General features: G+C 62.0%; 2 protein-coding genes across 7 annotated transcripts in view; one reads left to right on the top strand and one right to left on the bottom strand.

The window, feature by feature from the left end:
• Positions 1-362: 362 nt before the first annotated feature.
• GET4 (guided entry of tail-anchored proteins factor 4) lies at positions 363-15,083 on the top strand. 5 transcript variants are annotated; one of them, XM_074345481.1, is made up of 9 exons: positions 363-639; positions 5,035-5,113; positions 5,347-5,428; positions 5,892-6,041; positions 8,259-8,490; positions 9,622-9,762; positions 9,875-9,950; positions 10,062-10,134; positions 10,777-14,334. In XM_074345481.1, exons 1-9 carry the CDS (start codon positions 485-487, stop codon positions 10,821-10,823), a joined length of 1,035 nt encoding a protein of 344 aa, XP_074201582.1. In that variant the 5' UTR covers positions 363-484; the 3' UTR covers positions 10,824-14,334. The 5 variants fall into 5 exon arrangements, with proteins under 5 accessions (XP_074201582.1, XP_074201583.1, XP_074201585.1 ...); XM_074345482.1 differs by lacking the exon at positions 10,777-14,334 and adding an exon at positions 10,636-10,683 and having other exon boundaries at positions 366-639; XM_074345484.1 differs by lacking the exon at positions 10,777-14,334 and adding an exon at positions 14,341-15,083 and having other exon boundaries at positions 377-639.
• A 1,413-nt stretch (positions 15,084-16,496) lies between these two features.
• Positions 16,497-16,954, bottom strand: part of ADAP1 (ArfGAP with dual PH domains 1) — a 58,579-nt gene continuing 58,121 nt past the window's right edge. For both annotated transcript variants that reach the window (XM_074345479.1, XM_074345480.1), the window contains one exon: positions 16,497-16,901. In XM_074345479.1, coding sequence (XP_074201580.1) covers positions 16,873-16,901 — 29 coding nt within the window. In that variant the 3' untranslated portion in view covers positions 16,497-16,872. The remainder of the gene's footprint in view (positions 16,902-16,954) is intronic.

Below are 16,954 nucleotides of genomic sequence, written 5' to 3' on the forward strand. Positions count from 1 at the left end.
CGGCTCTCGCAAGAACCACCTACGCGCGGACCGCGGCTGTTCGGTCCCGGACGCCGGGGCCGAGCGCCGCCCCTAGCACCGGAGTCCGGGAAGCTGCCCCCGGCTTCCCGCCGGCGAGCCCGCTGAGGGCTGGAAGCACGGCTTTTACGGAAGAGCCTAGTTTCAACGACCGCAGGCCCGGCCGCAGCGACAGTCGCAGTCGTCCACCCGGGCGCGCCCCGGGACCGGAGCGGCAGCCTCCCCGCCGCCATTCTGGCCCTAGCCCCGCCCCGCCCCGCAGTCACGTGGCCGTTCTCGGCCCCGCCCGGCCGTCGCCCTCCGCAGCCCCGCCCCGAGGTCACGTGGGTGTCTAGCCCCGCCCCCGGCAACGCGCGGCTCCTCGCGGGCCACCGTAGAGGGCATCGGGCGGTCGCCGGGACGGAAGCCGAGAGGCGCTGCCGACCGCGCCTGCGACAGCGTCAGCCCTGCGCGGAGCGCCGGCCCGATGGCGGCGGCGGCGGCGATGGCCGAGCAGGAGAGCGCCCGGAACGGCGCCCGCAATCGCGGCGGCGTCCAGCGCGTGGAGGGCAAGCTGCGCGCCAGCGTCGAGAAGGGCGACTACTACGAGGCGCACCAGATGTACCGGACCCTCTTCTTCAGGTACCGCCGCGCCGCGGCCGCCGCCTTCCAGGGCTTTCCGCCCGGCCGCCGAGCCCGGCGCCCCGCCCCTGGCTGCCTCCCATTGGCCGCGCCGCGCCTCCCCGCGCCCCCATTGGTCCGCGCCGCTGCCCGTCGCCGAGGCGGTCGGGGCCGGCGGCCGTGGGAGGGCTGCGGCACGGAGGAAGACCCCGGCCCAGGACCCACCCCCGGGCCACTACTCTGGGCCCTGAGTCCTGACCCAGACTCTAGGCCTGGTCCCGACCCGAGCACCGGGCGCAGAACCCCGGACCCCGACCCAGAGCCCTGACCGAGACCCCAGGCTCCGGCTCGCGACCCCGCTCCCTGCCCGGGCCGACCGCCACCTCCCGGCGCGGCCACGGCGCCCTTGGGTTTGAAGCCCCCGCCCCGAGCCTCAGGGCCCTGCGTCCGGAATCGGCCGCGAGGCTGCGGACCTGGTCTCTCGCTGTGGTCGCCTGCTCACCGCGTCGGTGTTTGTCACTACGCCCGCCGTTTCTGTAAACCCGGTGTTTGTGTTGTCGCTGCGCTGCCCGCTGGCCACGTGCGGCCGCCGAGCCCTCGAAATGCGGCGAGCCCCGCACGGTGGCCGGGTGCGGGCGCGGCCCTCGGGGATCCTCCGGGTTTGCAGTGACGCTTGATGCACTGGGTTAAAGAAAACGTGTTTTATCGTGGTTCTGGGGGTTTTCAGAGCGCCCGGCCTGTTAGTTTTCTTTTGGGCTGCAGGGTATTACCACGCTTCTGCTGCCGTGCAGATTCTACTGTAGTTGCAGGCTTTTTTTGCGTGTGCGGGGCGCTCCTGTGGGTTAGGTACATGCCTTCGACCTTCACGTTTCCTGCCAGAAAACAATTGGGCCGTTTGTTAGGATTTAAAGATGATTTTAGAGGATTTAATCTGTTTTGTGGAGTGCTTTTTCTTTCTAAACTGCTGCAAAACAGTAAATGCTTTGCTATGATATTTAAGAGCAGTCAGGCCTGCCTTACACAATGTAGGCCTAGATCTGAAATTCTTCTTTAAATAGCAAGTTGAGTCAAGCTGGGATCTCTGGCAGCACTTTCTGGTTTGGTCACAGTTTGGTTTAGACATAGCCTTGTGCCCCAGACTGTGTTGGGACTCCGTGGCCCAGTACGGTGGGTTGACTGTTCTTCAAGCGACAAGCCAAAGAAAGACACAGGGGGCTTCTAAAGTCTAACGTGCAGCCTCCACCCGGCAGCTTAGCCAGTCAGCTGTGCGATGCCGAGCTTTGCAGCGCTCAAGATTTGCCCTGGCACTTGCTGATCTTGGGGATTTGTTTATAAATATTTGCCCCAGTGATTAATCAGCAAGACTGGAGCTTCCCAAAATAAACAGGGCGTCGGTTGCTCTGAGCCAGCTCTGCAGTCATGCTGGACCACGAACACGATCCTGGATCAGCTTTAAAGAGGCGAGTGCCTGCGCCCAGGTGCACTTGTGGTGATGTGGGCAGTGGTGAACCCCTGGCTCTCCACCCGCCTGGCCCGGACCTGGGCTTGCTTTCCTCCTCTGCTCCATGGCCCAGGGCACCTGGTTGAACCTCTCTGAGCCTTGGCTTCTTCCCAGGTCATTTGGGGATCACGGTGGACTGTCACGCCAGCAGTTGTGGCCTTCTGGGGGCCTCCCTGAAACGGCCTGGAGTTGTCGCTGTCCCTCCAGGGTCCCGGCCTCGTTCAGACTGCGAGTGCAGCCCTGTCCAGAGCCCTGCACAGGTCGCAGCTCCCTGAGAAGTCAACACCTCCGGCGTGGTACTAACTTTGTCACACCTTTTTGTAGATGAAGGTGTGTTTTTAAGTGTTTACATAAAATGTACAATTCGATGAGTTTTGATGTGTGTATCCACTGGAGAAATCATCACCAGTCAGGGTACTGAAGGTATCCACTGCCCTAAGGCTCTCGTCTGCCTTTGTGGGTGAGTCTTTCCCCCTTCACCCCCAGGCACACACTGACCTGTCACAGTAGGTGCGATTTTGTGTGTGGTGAGGCATAGCGCAGGCTCTCTTTACCTGATCGTTGGAATTCCCTCAGCGTGAGTATTTGGAAGTTCACCCATGTGTGTATCATTTTTATTGCTGAGTGGTGTTCCATTGTGTGGGCGGACCACAGTTTTTTCACCTATTGGATTCACCTGTTGGGCAAATTCACCGATTTGTGCTGTTTTAATCCCCTTTCGCTATTCCCCACAGCAGTCTAAGGAGGAGGGGAAGGAATCGGGCCGCCCAGGAGACTGGACTTTCATGGGTGTGTGCACAGGAGGGGCGCACAGCTGGTCTGGCGGGTCAGCTGGAGGCCGGGCTGCGTCTCCTGAAAGGCCGGGTGGCAGTGGGCGCTGGCGTGTCTGCTCAGAGCTCTCAACCAGGACGAGGGGGCCGGGTTCCAGGCCCAGAGGCTTCCCAGGCTGCTGCGACTGCCCTGCTGTGCAATGGCCCATCGCTGTTTTGCTTTCCCTCAGGGGCCTCTGCCCCACCCATTTGACGGAGAGGGGCCTTCCTGAGACTTATGTTGGTTGCTGACGTTTTGCCTCTTAAATTGAAGGTTTTTCTTAAGAGGGAGACTTAAGACACGTGTTCTCACACGTGGTGGAGGGCCTGGGGTGGGGCAGGGCTTAGGGAGACGCGTGCCTGTTGCTCCATTTGACACCCACGTTTTCATCGTTAGTGTTAATGCTTTCATTTCTGTGTTCTGGTTTTTTTTTTTTTTTAAGAGCAAAATGAATGATTGCGCAGATGCAATGAATGCTGTGTGGGAAAGCTGTGGAACCCCCGGGGGTCTGCTGTGGGCTGGGGTCTCCGACCTGAACGAGCAGAGGCCAGGGCTGCGGGTGCTCTGGCTGCTCTGGGCGCCACCAAGGTCTTGGCAGGCACCTCTTGCCTGTTTGGGCTCCGAGAAACCAAGCCCCTTCCCGCTCCCAGCGCTGTGCGGTGCAGTGAAGGTCTCTGGTGCTGCTCTCCGCCGTCTTGTGGTTTTCAGCGTCCTTGATCCGTGGCCGGCAGTTTCAGCTTAGGAGACTGTGGGCCATCCCCCTGCCCCCAACGCAGGCTCCCGTGTCCATTGAGGCAGGAGCTGCGGGGGCGTGTGCTGCAAACGTTTCCCCACGAACTAGGTCTGTCTGCCTTCTGGGGACTCCTTTATCCTCCTCAGACTTGTCAGCGGCTCCCTCTTGCTGGGCCTCAGACAGAGGAGCCCAGGGAGGGCCCCGTCCCGTCATAAGCAGAGACCTGCTGGAGTGACTGTCACTTGGGTCCTGTGTCTGGGTGGGTGGCAGCGGGAGGACTAGTTTTTGCAGGGCACCCGCGGGCAGCTCCTGGCAGGACTGGACCCGGCTGAGACGTGGGCTGCGGGTGGCCGTGCACGGGGCTGCTGCTCCCTGGGTTGCTGCAGGTTTCTTTCTGGGGTACAGGTTTCTTCTGCTCCCACCCCCGTGTCAGTAGCTGGACTCCACTGGGTGCTGCCTGGAAGGGGGCTGTGTTCTCCTGGGGGCTCTGGTCCCTAAGTCTTTTGAAGAGAAGACCTTTCTGTGGTTATTCCTGCCTGACCTTCAGGCCCGCTGGACAGATGACCCAGACCCTGCCTTCTGGCCGCCTCCAGGTTCCTTGTGTCTCAGAGGGGCTACGGGGCTGCTTTCCAAAGTGTATGTCTTGACTTGTCAGGCCCAGGATGTGCAGGTCTGACTGGCCGGTTCTGTTTCCTGCCTGCTCATCAAGAGACAAGTGTAGCCAGTGAGGTCAGCGTCCCAGCACCGCCCATGCCAAGGCTCCGCCGCACCCGCCTTGCACTGCTTCCCTCAGCGTCTGGTTTGTGGTGGGCGGACCATCCCTTCTGTCTTGTCGTGTGTGTGGTACCAGGCCGGCCTCTGGCTGCTCTGTGCTCGCTGAGAAACGTGCTCAAGGTGGGAAGTGGTGCAGGGTGGAGGTAAGAGGGCTACCCGGGGCATGGCAGGACACCAGCGCTGCCCTGGGGGCTCCCTGCCCCTTCACCGGGGCCCGGTCTGTCACCCAGCTCCTGGCTGGCCTTTCTGCTGAAAACCCCTGACCTGCTCCAGGGAGGTGCTACCTGGACCATTTGGGCAGAGACAGGGCCCCCCATGCCCCGTCACGGGACGCAGTGCTGCAGTGGGGCCAGGCAGGGAGAGCCAGGCCAGGGCACTGCCGTGCGGAGCCCGCACAGACCCCTGGGGGCAAGGCGGCCCTCAGAACCAAACCCGGAGGTGTGCGTGCGCGGGGGCTGGCGTCGTGCGCGTCCCTGTCTGCTCACACGCTCGGCCTGTGGTGTCTGACTGGTACAGCTGGTGGGTGTGCTCAGCAGGCCGTCCTGGTCCTGGAGGCCGTCTGTGTGGCCTGACCGGCACTGCCCCTCCCCTGTCGCAGGTACATGTCGCAGAGCAAGCCCGCCGAGGCCCGAGAGCTCATGTGCTCGGGAGCCCTGCTGTTCTTCAGCCACGGCCAGGTGGGTCTTCCCAGCCTGGGCCCGGCCCGGTGGGGCCGTCCGGGGAGGGGCCGGGTGGGCGTGGGCCCATGCCGGGGTCTTAAGGCTACAAGGCCTCGGTACTCAGAGTGGTTTCTTAGCTTCAGCTGGTCCCCAGTTTCTGCCTGGAACCAGAGCAGTTGCCCAGCTTCACCGTGTTTTCCAAAAATGGGCCAAAGCCTTGCTTCTGACTCTGTGCTTTTCTACATTTACAGCAAAACAGTGCCTCGGATTTGTCCATGCTGGTCTTAGAGTCGCTGGAGAAGGCGGAAGTCGAGGTGGCTGACGAGCTGCTGGGTGAGCCCTTCGTCCAGTGCCCAAGGTGGTTTTGCAGCTGCTCCCGCATGGCGACCCCCTTCCCCTCCGCCCCCCACCCCACACACAGAGGAGCCACCGTGCTGTCCACTCCGCCAAGGCAAGGTGGCCGCCACGTGGTCTCAGAGACCCGGCCTGCCCCAAGTGGTGAGCCCTTCCTGTGAGCTGCCGGATGGAGAGGCAGAGGAGGGCCCCCCCTCCAGGGCTCTGCCCGCTGGGGCCAGCTCCCAGCACAGCCCACCCCCTCGCCTGCCGCCCCACAGGGGCTCAGCCTTGAGGCTGGTGCTACAGTGAGGTCAGTTGGGGGTGGCCCTGGGATGCCACCACCATGCCAGCTGCTTCTCAGCTTCCTTTCAAAGTGAAACAGTTAATTTGCGTAAGATGTGCAGTGGGAAACTGAGGTAGTCATGGGTTTCCTCAGGTAAGGTCTCTGTGTGGGTTTCAGAAAGTCTGGCGAAGCTGTTTAGTTTGATGGATCCCAACTCCCCGGAGCGAGTGGCGTTCGTGTCGCGAGCCCTGAAGTGGTCCAGCGGGGGGTCCGGGAAGCTGGGCCACCCCCGGCTGCACCAGCTGCTGGCCCTCACCCTGTGGAAAGGTAGGCCTGTGCCGGAGGGCTGGGGTTCTCTTTCTCCTAGCACTTGTCTTGCAAGTGAGCTCGTGCGGGGCCTGCTCCATCCGTGCGGTGTGGGGTCCTGCCCGCGGCATGGGGCAGTGGGGAGCGGCCAGAACACGGCCGTTGGCAGTTCTGCACTCCTGGGGGCTCATCTATGCCGTTGGCCTATGAGCCTGGGCCCACTGTGCAGGTGGACACTGCGCTCTGTCCTCACTGGGCGTCACTGGGGTGGGGTCAGGTGGAGGGAAGGTGACTGTGGGCACAGCCTGGCAAGTCACACTGTGGGACTTCGGCAGGTCTGTCGTTCTGGACACCAGTGTGGGCGGGCTTTGTAAATGAGGTCTGTTAGCAAACAGCCGTGTCCAGGGGCGGGCGGCCAGCGGGGCCAGTGTGCTGGTATTACTCTGGCCTGGCCTGTGAGGGATGCTGCGTGGGACTGACCGGGGACCGGAGCTGGCGGGACTGGTGCCCAGTGCTGTGAAGCAGAGTTTGCGGCAGAGCTGCCCAGAGGCCACGCGGGGCCGGGGATGTTAAGGTCCCATACGTGGAACGTGAAACATTTGAAGTTGAAGATGCAGGCGTGTTAACATGCTTGAGGCCCACAGAGCACGTGGAAGGCTGCGCTGAGGGCCGTCTGCCAGGTGCCGTTCCCCTCCTGTCCCCGTGACAGGGTGGGCCCGCGGGCCCGTGTGAGTGCAGGGGCCCCGGGTCCTGGGCCCCCCCCCCCCCCCCGGGAGAACTGCCCCAGCGGCTCAGGGCCCCGCTGCCCATGGGGTCTCGTGCAAGAGCCTCCAGGGCTGAAGGGGCCTGCTTGCTTGTCTGACTTTCTCTGTCATGTGGATGCTTGGAAACCAAAGGGTCGTTCTTGGGGGTTGGAGGGAGGGAGGAAAAAGGAACAAACCAACCAAGCAGAGAACACATTTCCTGAAGGCAGTGCACGGGGCTGGGAGCTGACGCCCAGTGAGGGTGCGTTTGAGGGTCTGGCCTAGGGTGGGGCCGGGCTGGTGCCGTGATCTAGGGGCAAGAAGGGCCACCTTGCCCAGCTGGCAGGAGTGCCCGTGCAGAGGTGGGACCAGGGGTCAGGACGGTGGTGCCTCAGCCTGGGAGCGAGTGGTGCAGCCAGCGAGGCTTGTGCGCAGCTGTGAGGAGGTGGCCTGGAAGGAGCTGGCACATCTGAGGACCTGGGGGTGGCCTGCCCTAGAGTGGGGTCCCTCTTGTGCTGTGGGGAGCCAACAGTGTCTCCGGGCCCCACAGCTGGAGGCCAGCAGCACCCCCAGCTGAGATGGCTGACTCGTCTGTAGGCACTGGGCATGTCCGGAGTGAGGGTCGGGTCACGCTGGGTGAGAGCTGGGTGGCGAGGAGGGCTGGCATGTTGGGCAGGGCCCAGGTTCACAGCCCAAGTTGTTTACTAGAAACGGGGAGGTTGGGGGTTTGGTCACCTCGTAAAAAACAGGCATTTAGGACCCACTTGTAGTTTAGGAGCCGGTGTAGAGTGAAAACCCTGGGACAGAAGAACATCAGCGGAGGCGGGTTCCCTGGCTGCCCACGGTCCTGCGGCCTCCTCCCTGCACACACCCCACTCTCAGGAGGCAGGTTCTGCCTCAGGGCCTCATGCCACCTTCTTGATCAGCTGCTGGGTGACCCCACTTGGACTGGGGACAGTGTAGCGTCTGCTGGCGGCTCAGTGGAGGCAGAGGTCCAGTGTGGCGATGTCGAAGAGCTATGTGCCCACCCAAGGCAGGGCTCTCAGGCCTCGGGGGACTTTGGTCCTGGTCCCAAGGGGACGTGCAGTCCTTCATCCGGACCAGGAGCCTTCTCTGCACCGGCATCACCAGACCCAGCCCAGGGGCACCTCTCTCTCTGGAGGAGCAGGCAATTGGCACAGTGCTGGGTGAAGTGTAGGGCCCGTCAGAGTGGAGAAGAGGAGCAGGCTGGGGTGCGTCAGTGGGCGGCGGGGTCTTGGGCTGGTCCCGGCTGCTGCTCTGAGCTTGGAGGCACCTTCCAAATTCGGCCGACAGCACTGTTTGTGTGGGTCACTGGGCCTGTTCAGGGCTGTTTCTTAGGGTTCAGCTCGTGTGAGCGTTGGCAGGGGCTCAGCTGCACCCAGGGACCTGCCCCCCCCCCCACCGGGTGTCTAGGAGGAGGGTTGGGAGCAGCGGGATGGGGGTGGGCGCTCACGGGTCCCCTTTCCCTCTGTAGAGCAGAACTACTGTGAGTCCCGGTACCACTTCCTGCACTCCAGCGACGGAGAAGGCTGCGCCAACATGCTGGTGGAGTACGCCACCTCCAGGGGCTTCCGCAGCGAGGTGGACATGTTCGTGGCCCAGGCCGTCCTGCAGTACGTGCCCTTTGCTGTCCCGCCCTGGCTCGCGTGGCCGCCTGGGGCCCGGGGATGGCCTCTGAGCCGGGCGCTCTCCGGGCTGAGCCGCACGTGAGGAAGACTCCGAAGTCACCCGGGGTCCCACCCATGTCACCCAGCCCAACCCCACTGCCAATCTCTGGGCACAGCAGACAGTCCCCTCACCTCTTGGGCTGACCTGTGAAATCACAGAGCAGTGGAGGCACTTTCTATGTTACAGATCAGTGTTCTGTTGCCGTGGGTTTTCCGTCTCCCCCAGGGTCTCTCCTGTTTAGGGGTTTGAGTGTCAGGACTCAAGTAGTCAGCTTCCTGCGGTACCGGGGGTGGAGGTCCAAGGCTGTTGGTCTTCCCAGGTGTTCCAGGCACCCGCAGGGCGATGTGGGGTGTGGTCCCGCCCGCTCCCCGCCCCCCAGTTCTAGGTAGGCTGCCACCCCCGTTTTCTTTCCAGTTCATCTTTTTGGAAGAGGCGGCAAGTGAGGGTCCCTGTTGGGCTCCCCTGGCCGGGCGCCCACTCAGGCGACCTTGGGCCTGACTCCCAGCAGACAGTCAGCGCGTGTTTATCAGTGTGTTTATTTCCTCTCAGAGAAGCACTTGATCTGCTGGCAAGGTGCTGGGCCAGGAGCGGTGTGTGTGTGTTGTGAGTTTACAGCAGGTCAGGGCTTCTGAACTCTGTCACTTGTTGCTGACATCTGTGACTTTGAAAACGAAACATTTTAAAACCCAGGACTCGCTGACCCTGCCTTTGGTCTCTGGGCTCAGTGTTTCCTCGGGACTGGACTTGGCCCTGCCTGCAGGATCACCCAGCCCTTTCCTGTGCGTCCCTCTTCCCCAAGGGCCCGCCCCACAGTGAGGCCTGGCTGAGAGGACGTCCTCTGGCGGGCCTCGTGGCCCTGGCCCCGGGCCTGCTGTACTCACGTGGGCAGGTGCAGACAGGTGTGTGGTTTCAGGGAACCCCGCTGCATCACGGCTCTGCTGACCGTGTACACGTCACCTTCCTGAGCATGGTTCTCCCCACCTGAAAATCATGGACACCCCGAGGTGCCCACTCACTGGGCCGTGGGTCCACGTACAGGGCCTGGCTGGAGGCCTCGGTGAGCAAGGCCACATGGGCACTGGCCTAGGAGAGGGCATCAGGCTGCTGGCGGGGCGGCAATGTGTGCGGAGACCCTTTCTTCCCACTCACAGCCCTGCTCTCATTTATAGGTTTCTGTGTTTGAAAAACAAAAGCAGCGCGTCTGTGGTGTTCACGACGTACACACAGAAACACCCGTCCATCGAGAACGGCCCTCCGTTCGTGCAGCCCCTGCTCAACTTCATCTGGTTCCTGCTGCTGGCCGTAGATGGGTGAGTGCGTGGGCGCGTGGGGGGTGGGGTGCGGGTCCGGGGGCGTGGTTTCCTGTCCCACTCCCTCTCCTTGGTCTGGAGAGGGACCAGCCGCCCGGCCGTCCTGTTTCAGGGGGAAGCTGACAGTCTTCACGGTGCTGTGCGAGCAGTATCAGCCGTCTCTCCGGCGGGACCCCATGTACAACGAGGTGAGGGGCTGGCGGGCTGGGCACTGGGACCCCAGGCCGCCCTGGAGGGGCGGTGGGGTGACCTTGTGGGCAGGCGGCCGGCTCAGTGTCCCGTGCCCGCTCTGCCCGCAGTACCTCGACAGGATAGGACAGCTCTTCTTTGGCGTGCCCCCCAAGCAGACGTCTTCCTACGGAGGCTTGTTGGGTAAGGGGCCAGGGCAGCGGGGCGGCTGGGAGCGGGTCGGGGCCCAGCAGGCGGGTTGCAGCTCCAGCCCCTTCCCCAGCGGGTCTCCCAAGCAGAGCCAGAGGGCCCTGTTAGTCCTGGATGAATATCTGTCCCCGAGGTCCCTCTCCATTGGCCACAGGATCAAAACCAGGTTTTTTTTTAATTGTGCTAAAATTCACCTGACATACAATTTACCATTGTAACCATTTTTCAGCGCACAGCACAGTTGTGTTAACTGCACGCTGTTGTGCAAAAGATCTCTAGAACTTTCTCGTCTTCCCAAAGTGAGGGTCTGTCCCCACTAAACTGACTCTGAATCCCCTGACCCCTGCCACACCCCCGTCTGCTTTCTGTCTGTGACTCTGACTCCTCCAGGGACCTCACATAAGTGAAGTCACAGTTTTTGTCTTTTTGGGTCTGGCTTGTTTCACACCAGGGTTCAGCCACACGGTAGCAGGCGTCCGATTCCTTCTTTCTTAGGCTGAATCCCACTCCAGTGCATGGGTGGACCACACTGTGTCGTCCACCCCCCGTTGAAGGCACTGGGCCGCCTGCGCTCTGGCAGCTGTGGACGTGGGTGTATACACGTCACCTCTTCAAGGCCTTGCTTTCTGTCTTCAGGGGACACACGGAGGCAGAACTGTTGGAGCCACCGTAGTTCTGTTTAGTTTTCTGAGGAACCGCCACACCGTCTTCCCGTCGTGGCTGCTCCAGTCCACGCTCTGCCCACGGGGCCTGAGGGCTGCGGTTCCTCCACAGTCTTGCCGGCACTGGCTGTTGGCTGTTTCTGACCCAGTGTGAGGCGCTGTCCCCGCCCTGCCGGTCCTGACTTGATGATCTCCCCGGTGACCAGTCACATGGGGCATCTTCTCATGGGCTCATGGCCACGTGTGCGTGTGTCTGTCCAAGTCGCCTGCCTGACTTTGAATCAGGTTGGTGGTATTACAGGTTCTCTGTACTGGATGTTAATCCCTGATCAGATACATGGTTTGCAAACGTCTTCTCCTGCTCTGTGGGTTGCCTTTTTTTTTTTTTTTTTTTTTTTGAGTCTTTATTTTTGTTTTTAAGCAGTGTTAGGTTCACAGCAACATTAAGAGGAAGGTACAGACCTTGCGCATGAATGCCCCCTGCCCCGGGGTGGAGGCTCCCCATTGTCGCGTCCCCACCAGGTGGTGTGTTTATTGTGGGCCCACCACGGGGACACGTCCTTATCCCCTGGAGTCGGTGGCCTGGGCTCAGTCTTGGTGTCTGTCCTGTGGGACTGGACAGAGCACCCGCCGTCTCAGGGCTGTGGGGTCCTTAGCCGGCTCCTCCCTCCCCTCCCTCGAGGCCCTTCTACTTTCTGAGGGTCTTTCGATGCACAAGACCTTAAGGCGTCACTGAGTCCGAGTTGTGCTTCGGTGTCCTTTCCCAGAAACCACGAAGCTCTTGCCCTCTGTCTTCCTTCAGGAGTTTTCACGTTCTAGGCCCCCCGTCCAGGTCCTTGATGACCTGCTTGGCATGTTACCTGTGTAGGATCCGGCGTCGTTCTCGGGTGTGTGGTGTCCAGTGGTCCCAGCACCACTGTTGAGTGGGTGGGGGCCCCGGTCAGAGATGTTTGACCGTCTGTGCCTAGGGGGTGGCTGCTCCCCGTCCTTGTCTGTTGCTGCGCCAGGACCGCACGACAGTGGCTTTGTAGGAAGTTTTGACGTCAGAAATTGCGAGACTTCCACCTCTGTTCTTTTTCAAGATTGTTTTGGCTCCTTGAGTCCCTTGAGATTGCAGATGAAGTTTGGGGGGTTTCTGTTTCCGTGAAGGAATGTTTTGGGGGCTTGAGAATTCATTCAGCCTGTAGATCATTTTGGGCAGTATCGACATTTTAACAGTATGAGGTCTTTTCGTCCACAAACGTGGGGTGTGTTTGTGTTTGTATCTGTTTACGTCTTTAACTTCTTGCAGCGTTGTTTTCTAGTGTCCGTTGTCCAAGTCTTCCACCTCCTCGGCTGAGCCAAGTACCAAGTACTCCTTCTGATGCTGTTGTAAGTGGAACTGTCTCTAAGTTATTTTGCAGACTCTTTAGGAGTTTTTACATGGAAATCATACCATCTGCAAAAAGACGATTTTTTGCTGCTTTCTTTCCAATTGGAGTCCTTTGATGTCTTTTTCTTGCCTAATTCTCTGCCTGGACCCCCCAGGGTGCCCGCCCTTGGACAGGGCAGGGCTCAGGGTGCTGACCCCCACGCGGTTCAAACCCGTGCTGTTCGAGGGTCAGCCGCCACGGTGCCGGGAGCGGAGGGAGCAGCATCCTCGCCTCGCTCCCGACCTCAGACTAGAAGCCGCCGGCTCTCACCTCCGAGCGTGAGGTGTGTCCTGGGCTGCTCACGTGCGGCTCCTCTCACGTCACAGCGCAAGAGGGTTGCCTTCTGGTCTTTCTTGCCGGGCGCTTTTGTGGAAGATGCTTGGTTTTGTCAGATGCGTCTTCGGCATCAGGTGGGCGCTGGCTGGGCTTTCCTTCATCCTGTGAACGTGTGCTGCCGAGCTGGCTGCTGGGGTTGTGTGGAGTCTTCTCGCCTCGGTGTCCGTAACGGGCACTGGCGTGTGGTTTCCAGTCCTCGCAGTGTCTCTTCTCTGGCTTTGGTGTCAGGGCTACACTGACCTCATGGGTGAGTCGGGAGGTGTCCCCTGCTCTTCAGTTTGGGGACGGCTGAGAAGGATGGGCAGGACGGGTTTCGTTGCGTCAGCAGCCAGGCCACGCGGCCCGGGGACTTTGGTGACCGGTCTGGTTCCCTCACTCGCTGTAGGCCTGTTCAGAGTGTGTGTTCCTTTGTGCTTTAACCTGGTAGGTGCTGGGGGCCAGGTCTCTGGCCCCGCCTTCCAGGGCCAGGCCCCCTGCCCCGGGTCCTGCCGTCCGAGGGTGCAGCCTCGGGCCTCCAGCGCCCCTTGCGTTGTGTGTGAACTGCGGCCCTCCGCGGGGGCAGGGCCAGGACCCTCTTTCACTTAGAGGTGGTCTTGGTAATCCTTAAGTTTTGCACTTGATCGGGGGTGGATAAGCCTGTCTCACAGCCCTGCTTTGTCTCCTGGTGTCCTCACTCCCTCCTGGGGGGGCTCTGCAGACACACAGACGCTCGTCCACATGCACTGTGCTGCCGCCTCTCGTCCTGGGCTCTGGGGCTGCTGCGGGTGGCGCAGCGCGGGCTCCGCGGGGCCTGTCCCCTGGGCTTGGTCACAGTGTTCCGTGTGCGTCCCGTCCCTGCCCGGGTGGCCCGCCTCCCCGGCCCTCAGGGCAGGGAGGGAGGGGGAGCGCGTGTCCTCGTCTGCCATCAAGGGTGGTCTGCGCAGAGTTCCCCCGTGGCCCAGCCTCTCCCGGAGCTCTCTCCCCAAAGCGCACGGCGGCCTCTGCCGCCGTGAACTGTGTCTGGAACCCTAGCGGACGGTGTTGGGGGCACGCCCTTTCTCCGAGCTCTGGCTCCGTGACCCCTGCCCCAGCGACCCCGTGTCCTAAGGCCTCACGTCCGCGCCTCTACAGCGTCTGTCCGTGTGTCCACCCAGAACTGCAGTGACACTTCAGTGTGTCTGAGAATCGGGTTGAAGCGTCAGGTCACCGTGTTCACGTCGGGCCTGACCGCCCCGCCCCTTCGAGAGGTTCCCGAGCCGCGAGGCGCGGATTGGGCTGGTGCTAGTTGCGCGTCAGGGAAGGCTTCACGCCGGAGGGCACCGCCTGCTGCGTTTACTGCTCCTTGTGCCTTGGTTGGGGGCACTCCTTGCACTTGGATTTTTGTCTTGGCACAATAGTTGTTCTTTGGATTGAAGTTAGGTGAGTGAAAAAGAGCGTCCCCACAGGGGACAGCAGGTAACTCTGCTGGGTCGCCTTTGACCCTTGGCCCGTCCGACTGAGGTGTGTCCCGTGGAGAGCTAGCGTGCGCGTGGGCTACCCCCCGGCCCCCGGGCAACGTGGTCCCCCAGCGCCACTTCCCTGACAGCCCCGGACCTCCTGGTGGCTGCACGGCGTCCCCTCCACAGGCAGCTGGGTCTCTCCCTGCTAAGGCGCCAGTGGCATCCTGAGCGTTTCCGTTGGAGGGAAGCTGGCGGTGGGGGTCCTGGGCCCACTGCCGCCGTCTGGTCAGCCCTGAACGTGGCACCATGGGAAACTGGGGTTCGGGGGCTGCTGGTGCAGCACAGCTGTGACCCCACGGCGCCTCCTTCCAGGGAACCTTCTGAGCAGCCTCATGGGCTCCTCGGAGCAGGAGGGCGAGGACAGCCAGGACGACAGCAGCCCCATCGAGCTCGACTGACCCCGTGGACCTGGCGGACGTGCCTGGACCCAGCGGGCGCGGTTCCGAGCCAAGTCCCGGACCCGGGCCCCAGCCGGGCTCCAGCATGGGGTCGCGGGGCTGCCCGGCGGTCGTGGGGCCGGCCGGGCGCGCTGGCTGGGCCGACGCCGTGTACCTTGACATGACCCCCAATAAAGCACAGGCCTGGCCGTGCCGCCACCTTCCCAGCCGTGTCTGGTCTGCTTTGGGAGAGCCCATCCCCGATGCACACAGCGTGCGGGGGGCGAGGGGGCCTGGCCCCCGGCCCTGGAGCTCGCGGGGGCCAGACCCCAAAACGGCGTCTGGTCAGGAGGCTGCGAACTGTCCGCCTTCGGGAGGCAATATTTATTTCCTTCAGGTGATCGATTCCCTTGACCTGACGTTTGCAGTTTTAACCTAACGAGCAGTCCAGGAACGGGCAGAGGTGTCCTTTCTCACCTGTGCTGTGCCAGACGCTCCCAGGATGACTGACTACGAAAAGGGAAACACTTTATTTTTTCACAATTAAAATGAGAGTTGTAGATTAATACCCAGTGATCATGCATGGGAAGGGAGTGCGCGGTTTTATTTACTGTAAAAACGGGATTTAAAGGAAGGCTTGTGTTCATTGTTGAGTTTAAATAAATCCTTTATACTGCGCTTCTCTGCGCTGGTCCTTTCTGAGGGAGCCGCCAGGGTCGGGCTGTCTGAGCCACGGGCACCGCGCCAGTGTGTCCAGGTCTGCCCAGCGTGGCCCTGCTGGGCGGCCGGGAGCCAGTGTTGGGAGGGCGTTGTGATTTTAGATGCAGACGTGCAGAGTGTGTGTGTGTGTGTGTGTGTGTGTGTGTGTGTGTCTGTGTGTGTCTGTGTGTGTGTCTGTGTCTGGGGAACCCAGACCTGCTGATGGGCCCAGGGGCTGTGTGTGCAGCTGTGGATGCACCGCCTGGTCCCTGCGCCGCCCCCGCCTTGGTCGAGATGTCCTCCCGCTGGTCGGATGGCGGTGCACGTTGTTCTGTTTCCTTCCGGAATGTTAAGGTGTTGGTTTTCTGGGTACAGCGCGTGGGTGTGCACACACACACACACGCACACACACCCCCTCAAGTTCGCACACAGACGCCCAGCCCCACCCAAGCGGGTAGGCTAGGGGCCTGCGGTTTTCTCTCGTGTCCCAGGATGATCCCTGTCTCTGAGGCTCTAGTTGCCGCATCTGGAAGATGGGTCAGTGAGGGCGGATGGGGGACCTGGGTTCTGCAGGAAAGGCTCTCCCAGGGGGGATGCACTTGCCGGGGCAGGCAGGGTCTTTGAGGGGGTGGACCAGGGCCCTGGGTGACCCCACGGCTGTGCAGGGCACCCTGTGGCTGTCCTCACTCACAGCCCAACCATTTTGGGGCCCCTGCCCTGGCAGCCTTAGCAGGGGCAGGGCTGAGATGGGTGGGCTGGGGTGCCCCTGCAAGGAGAGGCACCTTGTGCGCCCCGCCACCCCCTGCCCAGATTCCAGGTTTGTGATGGGTCTGAGCTGTGGGTGCTGCTCGGATGTGGAGGGAGACGAGGGCTTGGAGGAAGGGCACCTCCCCAAGGCCCTCAGGTGCCCCACTCCGGGGTTGGGGGGAGGCCCTTTCCTAGCACATCTCAGAGGCCGTGGGCCCAGAGCCCCAACTTTATTCCTGGATGTGACATGGAGGGGGGATGTCCTGCCTCAGGGACCCTCTCCTGGTCCAACAGCTGGTCCAGGGCTCCCCTGGAGGGCTGTCTTGGCCAGGCAGGACACCACCCAGATAACCCAGCAGGTGATCCCGTTTCCCCCAACTCCTCTGGCTTCCTGGGGTGATGGGACCCTGTGCACGTCCTCCACTTCTCCCGTAAGTATGTTCTCAGGGACGGCACCCGGGAGAGGCTCGGTGGCAGTGAGCACTAGCCAGCAGCACACAGGGCCTCCATCCCCCCAGGGTTCCGGGACTGAGGGCAGGCCAGCAGTCAGCGCCAGGACCCACACGCACACGCTGGTTGGCTTCTTGAGGACGAGGCCCATGTCCTCCACTCTAGCCCCCAGGACCCCACGACTGACACAGCAAGTGCTCAATAAATACTTGTTGGGGGGGAGGCGGGGACACGGGGCAGGATGGGGGGCATGCGGGCCGGCCCGCTGTCCCCACAGCCCGGCTTCCTGGTGCTCAGGCGGGCTGGGGCCTCTGGGGGCCAGGCTGGGGCCTCAGGAACAGTGAGCCAGCGGGCAGGGAGGGAGTGGGCGTCACATCGGGGGGCAGCAGCAGAATGGGGTCAGAGGTCAGTCCGGGCCGGCCCGCAGTGGGGTTCCAGGGAAACAGGTCCTAGTGGCGAAAGCTCAGGCCCCACCTGGCCGCGCCAGGGGCTCGCTCCTTCACCGGCTGCTGCCTCCTCACCAGCCACATCCAGTGAGTCCGCATCCTCGGGCTCCCTCGGCCATCTCTCGCTAGGGTTTATGTTTGAAGTGGGCTTCCACTGGAAAAGGGACAGGTGTCCAGCCTGGGCCCGGCCCTGCAGGTCGTCAGGCT

Source organism: Camelus bactrianus, chromosome 18 (assembly GCF_048773025.1).
Source record: "Camelus bactrianus isolate YW-2024 breed Bactrian camel chromosome 18, ASM4877302v1, whole genome shotgun sequence".
Classification (NCBI taxonomy): Eukaryota; Metazoa; Chordata; class Mammalia; order Artiodactyla; family Camelidae; genus Camelus; species Camelus bactrianus.

Coding starts and splice junctions, on each gene's coding strand:
- GET4 (XM_074345484.1), top strand. CDS start 485: ATGGCGGCGGCGGCGGCGATGGCCGAGCAGGAGAGCGCCCGGAACGGC. Junction 6,042..8,258: donor GGCCCTCACCCTGTGGAAAG/GTAGGCCTGTGC, acceptor TTCCCTCTGTAG/AGCAGAACTACTGTGAGTCC. Junction 10,135..14,340: donor TTCCTACGGAGGCTTGTTGG/GTAAGGGGCCAG, acceptor GCCTCCTTCCAG/GGAACCTTCTGAGCAGCCTC.